The sequence below is a fragment of the Prionailurus bengalensis genome, chromosome B1 (genome assembly GCF_016509475.1).
Source record: "Prionailurus bengalensis isolate Pbe53 chromosome B1, Fcat_Pben_1.1_paternal_pri, whole genome shotgun sequence".
NCBI classification, from domain to species: domain Eukaryota; kingdom Metazoa; phylum Chordata; class Mammalia; order Carnivora; family Felidae; genus Prionailurus; species Prionailurus bengalensis.
The window spans coordinates 101,932,536-101,948,487 of NC_057344.1; the positions used below are offsets into that span (position 1 = coordinate 101,932,536).

The following is a 15,952-nucleotide window of genomic DNA, read 5'->3' on the forward strand; positions in this document are numbered from 1 at the left end:
ACCACAACCCCCTCAATCTACAAATGGGGAAAACTAAGACTCAGATAAGGCAAAGAACTTGACCAAAGTCTGTCCAAACCTCAAAATCCATTTTCTACTATATCCCCTGTCTCTTTAGAAAAACGCGTTGCAAAAACATTCTAGTACACTGTTCTTAAACCTTATTCTGCTAGGTAAGGAATGATGCTACATAACACAACATACACTAGTATTTAAGGCAGTATACACAAAACCACATATTTTCCCTACACTCTAATTATAATGCTAATCTTTTAAAAATTACTTTCTCATAAACTGATTCATTGCTAGATTGGAGGGAAAAAGATCAATTCAATACTTAAATTTGAAATTACTATTAAGTCACATTAACAGAAGTTAATATTTATTTACTGTTTGTATGTACCACATATGTCCCACATACATACATACATACATATGTACATAACTTCAGGTTGGAGGCCCCTCTCCATCCCACCTTCTGACCCTTTCACAACTTTTTCATTTAAATGTATGAAAACTACATTTCATTTAAATGTAACATCAGAACTCTCAAATCTTCTTGTCATTTTCCTGAAGTTCTTGGGGGTACCACATAGCCTACAAAAGCAGATGGTCCTATTTACATCTGTATGTATGTAAATTACATTATCACAATTCCCTTTAATGTCTCAGGACACAACTTACTTTCTGGACTATTCTAACTTGTGAAATTAAAACTTAAATCATATAACCACAGCATTCCTTTCCCCACAGGAAAAGTTACTACATTCTCCAAAGTTTTAGGAGTACATATACCACTGTGTTAAGTAGTTGTTCACAAATCCCTTTCCTTTATCATATTGTGTGTTTCTGGACAGCAAGAATCCCAGAACCTTCTAGAATGCATGAATGTATTAGAAAGTCAAAAAAAATGCTTGATAAAAGATACTGAAGAATGAATCCTCGTCGAGATGGGAAAGTCCAAAGCAATGCCTACATAGCAATTCAGACTCTTCATTATAACCTAATAGAATAAAGGAAGCAAAGTTATCCACACTGACACTTCTGCTTCTTGATCACTAGGGAATTCACTTCCATGACTACACCCACCATTTCTTGTGAAGCACAAGAAACTAGATAGAAAGGGATCTGTCCTAGACCATAATGTACCAAAAGAATGTTTAGCTTCCCCCAGTTGTGCATCCTCTATCATGGAAATTGTGACAATGATCAAATAGAATAAAAGCTGATTTTCTCCACCAAAAGTAAGATATTCAAGGACCCCTAAAAATCTCTTCCAAGTTTTCTTTTCCAACCTGTTTTGTTCTATATTCCCTTCCCTGCAATATTGAGCAAGATTAGAAAGATAAAAGGACTAATGGAAGGGTCTTAAAAGCCTAATACCTTAGATGTAAGTGTGAATCAATAATGTGAAAGTAAAAGTTACCATATTTCTATACTAAAACTCTAAAGTTCCAACTAAAAATTTAATTTCTTTCGTTAGTATGTAAACGGGCTAAACTTTCTTTAAAACACCTTTTGAAAACGTTGGATCAGTCACAAACTGGAATGAGACAGTACAACAAATGAAAAAATTCCTTCTAAAGTATAAAAGGACCTAGAAAACATATGCCCGCACAAGAAATGGGAATAAATTTAAGGAACCTAAGATTACTGGCACACCAGAGATGCCTTGAGGTATATGCCCAGCTTTTCAAGGTCACCAGAAAATAAACACAACCTCTTGAGACCAAAAAATAAACAAACAAAAGCAATAAAAAACTATTACATATTTTCTCAATATATTCTTATTTCAATACCTTATAAAAACTGCCCTGATTTGAATATTTTTCATAGTTAAAATTACTCTGAAAAATTACACAAATGTCAAAAGGTATTAAGGGCTTTCCAAGTAAATACAGTTATGCTATGGTGAAGTTCTTAGAGTCAAAGACTCAACTGATTAATAACAGCCCTTATACATTTTCAGACTTAAATATCACCATCACATACTCTGAGGCACAGAATTCCAGGTTTTGCTAAGTACTTTTTTGGCAATTCAAGAAATACAAAGCTTCACCATAAGGAAAATTTTGATCCTCCTGTAGGCACTTCTCCCTAACTTTCACAGCACAATATCAATAAATATTGTCATCATCAAAACTGCCATTAATGCATCTGATACTGTGTGTGTGTGTACATGTGTACTTAGGAAAAGTATAAAAGGATGTATGCTGTAATAGTGGTTACCTTTAGAAGATTAAGCATGATTTTTATTTGTTTTCAACAGTTTTCTGACGTATCTAGTTTTCAATATATATATAATTAGAAATGATTACCTATTTCCATTAAGATATATGACATAAATTATCAGCATGTAAATAAACCAGCTTTATGAAGCCCATCAATACAGACTCACAGTAGCAAAGCACACTCACCTGCTTCATTACACAAAGCTTTCAAGTCTGCTCCAACGTACCCATGAGCACTATTTGCCAGCTGTAGCAGCTCAGCTTCAGTGAGCAAATGGGGTACAGTTCGAAGAAGTTTCTGGAGGATATCTAGCCGATCCTCAGCATTAGGAACTCCAATCTCAATCTCTTTATCAAATCGTCCAGGTCTTCGAAGTGCAGCATCTAAGGCATGAGGGCGATTTGTGGCCCCAAGGACCAACACTTGTCCTTCACTTCCTTCCTAACAAAATGAGAATAAATATCATTACTTTTAAAAGTAATAAACATATTGGCACTGGCTCTGTAGATCAGATGAATCTAACTGTCCAGGCTGCTAAGTCCTACCCGTTACACTTTTATTACTCATCCCATATCTTCCTAAGTTCAGCCTAAATACTCCCTCACCTAGAAAGTTTTCTAATAATTACCTTTCCAACTATAGTAAGTGATGTCTCTCCCATTTTTAGCATCTAAACTTCACCATCTTCATGAATGGAGGGGCAGGGAGAGAGGGAAACAGAATCCAAAGCAGGCTTCAGACTGAGCTGCCAGCACAGAGCCCAACACAGGGCTCAAACCTATGAACCATGAGATCATAACTGACCCGATGTCAGATGTTTAACCAACTGAGCCACCCAGGTGCCCCAGGAATGAAATTTAAAACAACAAATTATAAAAAACTAACATAATGATCAGCCACCTGTGAGGTTATCCAACACTCTATTCTGATGATACAGTGTAATACAAGTTTAACTGAAATGTGATTGAAAGTAAGAAAACTCAACCTGTTCAATTGTACTGGATGTGCCAACAGAAAATGCATGGATTACAATAAAATCTACGAATTATGAATCTAGAAGATAAATACAGTCCTTTAAGCATTTTCACACTAAAACATCAGTGTCAGATGCTTCCAGTCCTGCCCATAGACAAGAACACCAGTCCAGAGTAGACTTACCCTAGCAGCAGAGAAAGGAGAATGACATAGTAATTAAGATCCTCCAACACAAAGCCTTCCATCCGATTTTATACTTCCCAAAAACTCTTCTAATTATAATACAGCTCTCCATACATATTTGTCTTCAAGATGAAAAGATTCAACCATAAACAAAGATATCTGGTTGGCTTAATGATGATATTCTTATTATAAATAGACAAACTGGCATCCCAGTTTATGTATGTCTCTCGTGAGTGTTGCTATTGTGAGTCAGTCCTCAGCCCTGCCACCTCCAACATACTAACATCACTGAACTCTCCAATTTTAAAGACGGAGAACCAAACCTGGAATGATCACACCTAGTTATTGCACCTAGACTGAGAACGAGGTGGTCATCCAGCTTCCTCCAGGTTCAACTCTTCTCTAATGTTACTCTTAAAATTGTAACGCATGTTAGCAAATAACAGACACTTAAAACCCAACCTTCACATTATTTTCACATGTTTAGTTTTTACCAACAAGTAGTAAAAACCAAAAAGTTCTAACAGTCCAGTTTTACAATGTACAAAAGGAGGACTTGGGACTACATGATTTCTAAAATTTCTTTTGGTTCTAATATGACTCTACAAAATGAGTTATTTATGTAAAAATCCTGCATAAGAAATGTATTCTGGTAAATGGCTGTCAGGAGTCTGAAAGAATTTTTCTTCATTCCTGCTTCTACATCTATGGATCTTCCTTTCACAAGCAGCACAGTCTTTATTAATTTGCAAGTGTATGCCCTATCAGAGAATCTATAGAGAGAATCTATAGATTCTATAGAATCTATCATGGGTAGCTTCTTTTTAAACCCTGCACAAACAGGGGCACCTGGGTGGCTCAGTTGGTTAAGCGTCTGACTCTTGGTTTCGGTTCAGAGCATGATCTCACAATCCGTGAGTTCAAGCCCCATGTCCAGCTCCACACTGAAAGCACAGAGCCCGCTTGGGGTTTTTCTCTCCCTCTCTCTGACCTCCCCAGCTTGCACTCTCTCCCTCTCGCTCTCTCCCCCTCTCTCTCTCTTGCGCTCTCTCTCTCTCTCTTCAAAAATAAATAAACATAAAAAAATTTTTTTAATTAAAAAAAATTTAAATGTTGCACAAACATATTTTTCCATTATTCTTTATTTCCTTTCTACTGTCAAACTTAAAGCCCCAAAAGAATCAATTTGTACATGAGTATTCAAGACTTAATCATGAGATTTCTTAGTAAAATCCTCTAAAATATATCTAAATCTTCTTTACTGATTTTTGTTTCTGGTTTTTTATTTTATTAAAATAATTTTTTTCAATGTTTATTTATTTATTTTTTTAAATTTTTTTTAACGTTTATTTATTTTTGAGACAGAGAGAGACAGAGCATGAATGGGGGAGGGTCAGACAGAGAGGGAGACACAGAATCTGAAACAGGCTCCAGGCTCTGAGCCATCAGCACAGAGCCCGACGCGGGGCTCGAACTCATGGACCGTGAGATCATGACCTGAGCCGAAGTCGGACACTCAACCGACTGAGCCACCCAGGCGCCCCTATGTTTATTTATTTTTGAAAAAGAAAGACAGAGCACGAGTGGGGGCAGGGCAGAGACGGAGAGGGAGACAGAATCCAAAACAGGCTCCAGGCTCTGAGCTGTCAGCACAAAGCCCAACGTAGGGCTTGAACACGTGACCAGTGAGATCATGACCTGAGCCAAAGTCACAGGCTTAACCGACTGAGCCACCCAGGCACCCCGCTTCCGGTTTTTAAGTTAATATCATTTATTATAAAAGAAATCCATCATTGTATATTATTTTATATGGTAAAAAAGACAGTGCAGGTATACTATCCTAGAAGTTACTAAGATTTCTGCTGAAGAAAATTATTTTAGGGGTCTTTCCTCTAGTTTTTATGGCTAATATTTTTCCCTATCCTAGAATACCCCAAAACTCAGACATATTTGTTAGTTTTTGCTACTACATACATATTATTAAGAGGCAACCCTTTCCTACACAGAATCAATACTGGTGCTATACTTACTGAACCAATACCATCCATCAGTGTTAACAGTGATGCTACCACTCTTTTTTCCACTTCATTCTGAGCCCCTTCTCTTTTAGGACAAAGTGCATCCAGCTCATCAATAAAAATAATTGATGGGTGCCTGAAAAAAACAAGTAAAATGAATTCTTTAATATACATATGATTTTTAAATTTGATACAATCCATTCCAATTACAAAACTAAAAGGGAGTACTCTTAAATTCTTAACTGAAATGCACATGCAAAAGAATGAAACTTACACCATACACAAAAATAAATTCAAAGATGAATTAAAAACCTAAATGTGAGATGTGAAACCATAAAACCCCTAGGAGAGAGCACAGGCAGTAATTTCTCTGACATTGGCCAGAGAAGCATTTTTCTAGATATGTCTCCTAAGGCAAGGGGGAAAAAAAAAAAAAACCTATTGGGAATACATCAAAATAAAAAGCTTTTGCATAGCAAACTAAATAATTAACAAAACTAAAAGGCAATCCTACTAAATGGGAGAAGATACTTTCAATGACATATCCTATAAAGGGTTACTATCCAAAACATAAGAAGAACTGATATACCTCAACATCCAAAACACAAATAATCCAACTAAAAATGGGCAAAAGACATGAACATACATTTCTCCAAAGAAGGTATACAGATTGCCAACAGACACATAAAAGATGCTCAACATTACTTATCATGAGGAAAATGCAAATCAAAACTACAATGAGATATCACCTCCCACTGGTCAGACTGGCTAAAATAAAAAACACAAGAAACAACAAGCGTTGGTGTGGATGTGGAGAAAAAGGAACCCTCATGCCTTATGCTGGTGGGAATGCAAACTGGTGCAGTCACTGTGGAGGTTCCTCAAAAAGTTAAAAACAGAACTACCCTACAATCCAGCAATCACACTACTGGGTATTTACCAAAAAAATACAAAAATACTCATTCAAAGGTATGTATGCACCCCTATGTTTATAGTAGCATTATTTACAATAGCCAAATTATGGAAGTAGCCCAAGTGTCCATCAATAAATGAGTGATTAAGAAGATGTGGTATTAATACACAATGGAATATTCAGCCATAAAAAGAATGAGATCTTGCCATTTGCAATGACATGGATGGAGCTACAAAATATAATACTAAGTAAAATAAGTCAGTAAGAGAAAGACAAATACCATATTATTTCACTTACCCTTGAATTTAAGAAACAAAACAAATGAGCAAAGGAAAAAAAAATAGAGTGAGAGAGGGTGAGAAAGAGGGAGACAAGCTAAAAAAGAGTTTTAAATATAGAGAACAACTGATGATTACCAGAGGGATGGGTGAAATAGGTGATGGGGATTAAGGAGGACATTCGTCCTGATGAGCAATGGGTGATATATGGAATTGCTGAATCACTATATTGTACATCTGAAACTGATATAATACTGCAAACTATACTGGAATTAAAATAAAAAATTAAAAAAAGGAAATTTAATGCATCAAATTTAGGGCTTTAATTAATAATATTAAGACAAAGGCAATAGAATGAAAAACCTTAGATTAATTGTTCTAACAGATCTGAACTCAATAAAAAGAAGACTATTGAGAATAGTCTACTACTCATGAGTCTATGCCCAAACAGAAGTTGACTGCTAATGCCCAATAAATTGTTATGATTGCAACAATTCAGAAGATGAGGCCAGAGATGTCCCTTGAAGCAGGTGTAAATTCCAAGGAATAGAAATTCCAATAAACACTAAAAAAAGTCGGGGGGGGGGGGTGGTGCCTGGGGGCTCAGTCAGTTGAGCATCCAACTTTGGCTCAGGTCATGATCTCAAGGTTTGTGGGTTCAACCCCTGCATCAGGCTCTGTGCTGACAGCTCAGAGCCTGGAGCCTGCTTGGATTCTGTGTCTCCCTCTCTCTCTGCCTCTCCCTGACTCGCAGTGTCTCTCTCAAAAATAAATAAACATTAAAAAAAGAAAGAAATTCCAAATGCTCACCCTCTCTTTTTTTTTTTTTTTAGCCTATTAAAAAAAGAACTCTCAAGACGATGAGTTCTCCCATAAAACGATGTGAATTCTCTCACAATAGAAAGCTTCAACTTCCAGGAACATAACAACAAAAACATACTACATAATAAGGTACACCACCGGTTCTCAAATTTTTAGTATTGGGACAACCAACTACTTTTTTCATCTGCTGTCTCTGGGAAAAAAAAACTTTAAATATGAAAGTTCCTTTGACAAGAGTAGAATTATGGTAAGTCAAAAACCAAAACAGTGGTAGAGACAGCCTTATTACAAATAACATTACATTAGACCATGTTATAGACCACACTCTTACACTCATTGCAATGCAATAGGTAGCCTGAACTGAGGAATAATCAAAGCAAACTGTTTGTAAAGAGCAACATATTTGTCTCTTTGAAGCAAACTATAATAACAAAAAATTAAGTTTAAAGGGCTACTATGATACAATCTACTAAGGCAACTAGATAAACTGGATATGCCTAAGTACTCTAGGTATTCTAAAGAAAGAAAATCATACATTTATATGCTCAAGCAAAATCACCTGACTTACCATGTTTTAATTCTCCTACTTTATGTAATTCAGTAACTCACTTATCAAACTTTCAAGACAATATTAGATAAAAATACATTAAATAAAACTTCATTAGATTTATAATCATTGCTAGTGCTATCGGTATTATTTTTGTACTGTTCTTTCATGCTTCATATAGTGTTAGTAAGTGTACTTTGATTACAATATCCTTGACTACTAATTACAAACATCTAAATGTAACGAATACCGTAGAGTGGCTTCAGCAAATATCTGACGTAGCCTTGCTTCTGTCTCCCCATAGAATCTGTAACAAATAAAATACATTTAAGGGCCAACTTTTAGTGTTTTTAAAGTTTTGTTTTAAAAGTTCATCTGACTTTTCAAACATTTCCAGAATACTTAAAACTACTTTCAAAAATTATTTTCAAAACTTAATTTTTATACACAATTAAAAGCAAATTTAAAGTATTTCAACATATGAATATCCAGAGGGAATGCTATGCAGTCATTTTTTTGAAACACATTTAAGAAGTATTTAATAAAACTGTTTATTCTATTGAATTATGCACCTACTTGCTTATAATTTCAGGACCATTAATTACAGAAACATAGGCTCCGACTTCATTAGCAACAGCCCTAGCAATCATGGTCTTCCCAGTACCTGGAGGGCCATAGAGTAACACTCCTCTAGGTGGAGGAATTCCTAGAAGAAAAAGAAGACTGTATTCAACATTACTAGGTTTCTTGTGTTATCATATGATTGCAAACATGAGTTGTAAATTTACCTTGTATCACAAAACTAAAGTAAGAGTCAGACCTTCTGACCCTGCCCCTTCCCCTCAAAATGTACTAACTGGCCCAAACACTGATCTCCAGAAATGATTCTTTCTCTCTCAGTAGACCCAACCAGACCAGGCACACTGGTGAAAAACTGGCTGGACATCCACAAAATTGCTATGTCCCACCCCACACAGCACAGTTCAATAATCAGAACACAAAGCTCAGACAAGAACAAGGACATCCAAAACAAGCCATCAATCTTAATTTTCATCCAACTAGCCAACTTAGACTATATAAAGATTACTAGCAAAATGTCGATCCAAGGGTTCATTCCATGTTTATATAGACTCATGAAAAAGGAAAAGGCAGAGAAAGAGATGGTAGGCATCAAATACATGCAGAGGATCTGGGCAATTACCGTACAGAGGAATCCCTGAGTTTCCTAGGAGCCAATCACTCCCTTAACCACTTGCTTAAATGCAAATAGATCTGCACACAGCTACATTTCCTAACAAAGAAATTTTACCCAACATATTTGAATGTTTGGTTTACTTCTTTGGTCATTACAGCTCATCTAGAATGACAAGATACCAATTCTAGATCCAATACAAACAACTGTGGAAGTATGCAATTAGAAGATACAAGGATGCAGCTAACTCACATTACAATCTAAAGAGATAAAGCATGAAAAAAAGCTCACAGTTTAACCGGCATCTCCTAAAGCAACTCACACCTCCTACCATACCTACTACTCAGGAAAAAAAAAAAAACAAGAAAAGAAAGTGAACAATTATTATTTAAATGGAATGAGCCAACTGCTTTTTAGTTCAAATTTAATACTTCTGGGTGCAATACACTGAAGGAATCATACCGTAACTCTTGAAAAGTTCAGGCTGCTTGAGAGGCAATTCAATTATTTCTCTAATTGTTTTCAGCTGACTATTTAAGCCTCCTATCATGTCGTAAGTTACTTTGAATTGGTTGTCTTGCTCTTCTGAATTTGTACAAATCTTTGTAAAATTCACTCTCGTTGTTGAAGAAATAAAATAAAAAGTATCAGTGTTGTGCTTTGTTCCCACATAGGCTGACTTTAGCAATCCCTCTTCATTAACAAGTTGCTCATTTCCTCCTTTGGCCAATTCAAAACTACATTTAAGTCCTGTGATCTCTGCTAGTTCAAGTCCACTGTTGTCCCTAGGACTCTGTGTAACATCTGAAAAAATGTCACTAGCTTTATTTATCATTCTGTCATCTACTGGTTTGCAAGGAGTACTGCTTGATGTTGGATCCCGAGGCTCTTCCAGATCTAACTGGCTCAGCTGTAAGGCTACATCCAGGGTACTGGTGTCTATGTTGGACTGTTCACAGTCCATTCCTTGAGCATCAGTGTCATTCTGAGGCCTTCTCAATATCATGCCATCTGTCCCTTTCACTCTCAACACTTGCAACTTGCATGGTCGTCCATAGAATGTACAATACAAAAAGTTGCCTGGTAAAACAATCTTGCCATCTAGAAAATAATTTTTTAAAAATATATGTTAGCATAACTTTTACCCATTTAATGTTTAAATAGCAATTTATTCCATCTATTAATAAAACTACCTGAAAGACTAATCATATTAATAATTGCCATAAAAAAGAGACAACTTAATATTCCCATTTGATAGAGCACTATCTAAAGACAGAAGGACAAGGTAACTCTTTACAATCTTCCACACTCAATACATCTAGAATCCTATCAACTCATCAACACATAGCCAGGCATTCCATATCTAATAATAAACTCACCTAAAATGGCACACCTGCCTGATACTCCAAGGTAACATTTCTCATAGGAAAGACCAAGAGCTCAAGGGTTAAAAGTCTCAGTTCTAACACTGACTTTGTCCGTAGACAAATCATGTATTCTCTCCACTGCTCAACTACCAATCAATTGAGAAAAAAATCCCTATCTCTAAAGGACATTAATTCATTGAGAAGAACATTCTCCACACTGTTGAAGATAACTATGATCTATATAAGACTTCAAAGACACATTACTTTATTTACTGCTACCTTGCTTCTTACAATTTAAAAAACTATTTAAAATACGTCTCTCACCTAGTTTTCTCAGAAGACAACCAGTCAGTTGTTCTTCATTAATATCCACATTTTTGTCACTATAAAGGGCAGGGGAAATAGAAATCAGCATCGAGTACACCAGAAACTAAAACGTAATATAAAATTACATATACATAGTTGTAATGCAGACCTAGTCACCTGGAAATGGTTTATACAATACTGGAATGATTTATGCTTTTCAGATATTTCTTATAGCCATGAAAAGATGATTTGCAACTTGGTGTCCTAATGACCTAAATCAATGTTCTTCAAAATATAGAGTACTATCCATTAGTGGATCATGAAATCATTTCAGTCAATCTCATCCAGCATTTTTTTAATAGAATACAAAATGTCAAAAGTACATCACACATAGAAAGGGTAAATACTGCTTAGAAAAGCATTACTTTCTTATACATACATTCATACACATCTAAATACTCATGTATACAGCTACACATGTGAGTACATGCGTGCACCATATTTGGGGATATATACATATACTAGATCACAATGAAATGTATTTTTCATTGTGTGTCATAGCCAACATTTGAAAAACACTGATCTAAATTAACCATCCCTTTTCTGAAATTGCCTAGCTTGGAGAAAGGCTTTTACTCATAGATTACTTCACTTCCGTTCTATAATTTAGAATTTATCTTTCTGGAAAATTAAGTCCTTATAGGACATTACCTGAAGAGGTACAAATAAGAAAAAGGGAGAGTAATGGTGTAATGGAATTTTATTCTGGAGAAAGGGCATGCCTACAGAAAAATGAGAACCCTTTCTTCCAGCTAATGATTGTTTTTCAGAAAGATTGCTTGAGTATAGGAAGTAGGTACATCTAAAAATCTTGTGAAGAAACATGTTCTTGGACAGTTCTCAGAATAGGTGCATTTTTCCTTATTCCCCACATGTAAGTAGCCCATACCAGCAGAGGAGGCTACGGTTGTGAGGTTGTCCAGAGATCGGTGGAAAAGTGATAGTTTAGCTCAAGAAGAGGTATATTAGCAGACCCATCTGGTCCAAATCTAAGCCTTGTTCTCCAATCACTTTATCAGCAACAAACGAAACCAATAGTGTCAACTTCATTATTTGCAGATTCACCCACCTGCTACAATTTATTTGTAACCCCAAAATCAATACTAAAAGAGCTTGCCTATTCATTCACGGACATGTGTAGAGCAGGCAAAACGATGGAGTCACTAAACACTTTCCTAGCTGAGGTTGAAAAAGAACTCTTGTTTTCATTCTTCCAGAGACAACAAGAAGATGGCAGAGATGGTAGGAGGCAGTGCAGTGTACAGCAGAAAGTGCAGCTCGTGGGTGAGCTGGAGATTTGAATCCTAACTGGTATCTGTCAGTGAGGTGGCCTCCGGCAAGTCACTCAACATTTCTGAACTACCATTTCTCTTTTATAAAATAAACAAGTGAAAATCTATCAGAATGAGTTGTCTTGAGATTATAATGTATGGTAAGATATGTATATGTATATATTTATACTAAATATGCACTAAATATAGTAACGTTATTAGCATATGCTATTATATATAACACGTTAAATATTTAAACATAAATATGTAACATTAAATATAAATATATACATACATTGCTAATGCAGTACTCACAGCAACTTTATAGAACATACTTAGCACTAAGAATGAGAATCGACTGTGTATTCTTACAGAGAGAAAAAAAAAGAACAAGGGGGAAATTTCAAATCAAATGTATATATAAACTACACGGGAAATTGTATCTCCTTAAATGCTTAAATTCACTTCTGTTTATAGTACTCTGAAACCAGTTACATTTAAATCATTTCTATTTATTAAACTCTGAATAGAAGATATTCACAAACGAGTATAAGAATGGTGAAAATACTAGTTTTGCTTTTAAAAAATGAATAGGTGCAGATAAAATTACTTCCACTAGAAGGAGCTCTAACCTTACTAATAAAATTTTTCAGAAGCAAACGAAGGGTATGATCCACAGATAAAAAATTACTGATTTACTTTAAATTAAGTTTCTTGTCTAAGCTCTGCTGCCACATTTAAAACACAAGATTTTTTAATAAAATTGTAAAAACCAAGCTGCCATTTAAACACATACAGTCCCTGTATAGTAGGTTATCGTCATCACCTAAGACTGCTGCGCCCTCAAGAGGTCACACTGGCTAGATCATCAAAAATCCAATCAACTGATGCCTGCAACCTGCAGCACTGTCTCAAAACACTCTAAAGATAAATACCATTTAATCTGTGTAGAACTACTACCTAACCCATAAAATAATGGGTAAGTTACTTCTCACGCAGGCCATTTCCTCATCTTTAAAAAAAAAAATTTTTTTTAATGTTTCTTTATTTCTGAGACAGAGACAAAGCGTGAGAGGGGGAGGGACAGAGAGAGAGGGAGACAGAATCAGAAGCAGGCTCCAGGCTCTGAGCTGTCAGCACAGAGCCCGATGCAGGGCTCGAACTCACACTCGCAGTGTAATCAGAGATGTTGTAAAGGAGGGAGTAGATTACCGTGAATAGGCAAGAAATAAGTTTTAATCAAGACTGTTCAAGCAAAGTACCTGATTATATATTTTAACTCATTGATTATTCAATCTAATAAAACAGTTATATTTATTAGATTTTGAAAGTCCCTCATCAAAGACTAATTGTTTGAATCACCTTATCAATGCAGTTAAAGTATATCACCAGTTGTCTTGGATATTCTGTTTGCAAGAATCACAAAACATTTTCCAGTCATTAGTTTGATTTTAAAATGTTTTCTTCTCTTTTGATAGTTTTGTAGATTTCAAGCTTGAGCATTAGCATATTTTTTTTTTCTTATAAACCAGGAAACATTTTTCAGAGAACTTAATAACATTTTAGCAAATAGTAAAATAAAAGGAAGAGGGGAAAGGAAAGCTCAGCATGTGTTGTGCACCAGCTGTGTACTAGCACACACACATGCATACACACCTTTTCTTCTCTCATTTAATACTCCGAACATCCTACAAGGTGCCCATATTTATCCCTTTCTTAAAGATGAGGAGGGGAGCCTGGGTGGCTCAGTCAGTTGAGCGACAGACTTTGGCTCAGGTCATGATCTCACGGTTTGTGAGCACTCATCTAGCTTGTACTGTCTAATACAGTAGAACACTAGCCACTTGCCACGTGTGGCTATCGAGCACTTAAATGTGGCTAGTCCAAATTGAGGTGTGCTGGCAAGTTTAACATACACAGTGGATTTTTTAAGACTTAGTTTGAAAAACAGAATGGAAAATAACTTATTAACAGTTTTTTATAGTTATTACAAGTTAAAATAAAATTTTACAATTGGTGTAATACTAAATATTAATATTGAAATAATGACTAACTTACATATTAAATGAAATATTTCACCAACTTGATTTTCCTTCTTAAAAGTGGCTACCAGAAAATGCAAAATTATATATGTGGTTCACATTTGTGATTCTTGTTCTATTTCTGCTGGGCAGCACTCATTTAGATTGTCACCAAAGAAAAGCACCAAACCTGAGTGTCACATCCATTTCCTCAGCCTGAAGCACAGCACCCAATAGAGGCTGGACTTGAATGGCATCACCAACGCTCACACCCACATTCTTTTGCGCCATTTCACTCAGGCCAACCTTGCCTCCAGGAAATCCTGCCACAGGCCAGGCCGTATAGACCTGCCCAGAACACAGGAAATAAAAATATGAGAAAATAAATATTCATAGAAAATCATTAATTTATAAGGCAGAAAACTAAGCACAACTAAGTATATGGATCTGCAAAACACAGTCCTCACCCCCAAAGGACTTACAATCTGACACAAGTTACAAAAAACTTTATTTATTTATTTACTTACTTACTTATTTACTTATTTTTGAGAGAGAGAGAGAGCACAAGTAGGGAAGGGGCAGGGAGAGAGGGGAGCAGAAGATCAGAAGTGGGTTCTGTGCTGACAGCAGCGAGCTCAATGCAGGGCTCAAACTCACGAGCTGTGAGATCATGACCTGAGCCAAAGTCAGATGCTCAACCAACTGAGCCACCCACGTGCCCCCAAAAAACTTTTTAAATAAGTACTTAATTATGTCTTTTTGTGAAGATTAGGAATGATACCACGGTGAAATCAGTAGAAGATTTGAAAGGTAATTTACAAAAAAGAGACAAAGGCATTAACATGCAATAAGAAAATGGGAAAAAATACTAAAGACAAGCTAACTGTAAGCCTGGCACATAAACTTCATCCAGGAAGTAGTGAAGGAGCTGGTACAAGAGCTTCATGGGAACCTCGATCTCATTAGACTTAAATGTTAATGAAGAGAAGTGAAGATTTCCAGCTCCAGATAGTGGTCTGAGCTCACATATTTATAGTCTCCACAAAACACAGTGAAGAACTTTTTTTCGTTTTCTTTTTTAAGAATAATGAAAAGAATGAGAACTGTGCCATCAGCACCTAATGGATTTCAAATCATTTTCAGAGGACGCCACTGGATGAGAGAACACTGACTAATCAAGCAGCAGAAGACATAGCAGAGGCCGGCAGCAGGAAAGACCAACCTGGCAAAAATGATCCAGGAAAGGTTCTGGGTTTCGAGCCTCAAATATAATGAATAACAATAAGAACAAACAGCTGAAAACAGGAAAAGTAATCACATATTTGTGATGACACTCATATTTGAGAGGACACTCATACTACCAAACAACATTTCTATGAAGAAATACAATTAACAAACTGGAGGAGACAGGGCTGCTAGTGTGTGTCACCACCTTGGGAGAAAAGGCCTCTGTGTATATTATGACATTTAGAGGCTACTATTGCCAGGGTAGTCATAGATATCAAAGGAAGGAAAAGTTTATACAGATGTGAGGGTCATTTAAAATACAGTTTTTCATTTATTACTTTGTTGAAAACTAAAATAAAAAAGTCACAAATCTTTCTAAACTAAGGAAATGAAAAACACTCTTACCTCTTGTTTTCCATCCAAACTGGTAAGCAACACTGGTCGACCTATACATATATTTGCAGATTTCATAGTGTTGAGTCCAAGTTGAACAAGGGAATTTTGGAATGTTTTAGGAACTCTGTCATCTACCAAAAAGGG

The 15,952-nt window shown here is 35.9% G+C and overlaps 1 protein-coding gene across 1 annotated transcript in view; it reads right to left on the bottom strand.

The window, feature by feature from the left end:
* The window catches only part of SPATA5 (spermatogenesis associated 5), a 378,688-nt gene that overhangs the window by 357,820 nt on the left and 4,916 nt on the right, over positions 1 to 15,952 (bottom strand). Inside the window, exons 2-9 of the mRNA XM_043568934.1 lie at positions 15,818 to 15,939; positions 14,376 to 14,533; positions 10,852 to 10,910; positions 9,623 to 10,261; positions 8,545 to 8,674; positions 8,219 to 8,275; positions 5,421 to 5,544; positions 2,418 to 2,673 (exon numbers count right to left, since the gene is read on the bottom strand). Coding sequence (XP_043424869.1) covers positions 2,418 to 2,673; positions 5,421 to 5,544; positions 8,219 to 8,275; positions 8,545 to 8,674; positions 9,623 to 10,261; positions 10,852 to 10,910; positions 14,376 to 14,533; positions 15,818 to 15,939 — 1,545 coding nt within the window. The remainder of the gene's footprint in view (positions 1 to 2,417; positions 2,674 to 5,420; positions 5,545 to 8,218; positions 8,276 to 8,544; positions 8,675 to 9,622; positions 10,262 to 10,851; positions 10,911 to 14,375; positions 14,534 to 15,817; positions 15,940 to 15,952) is intronic.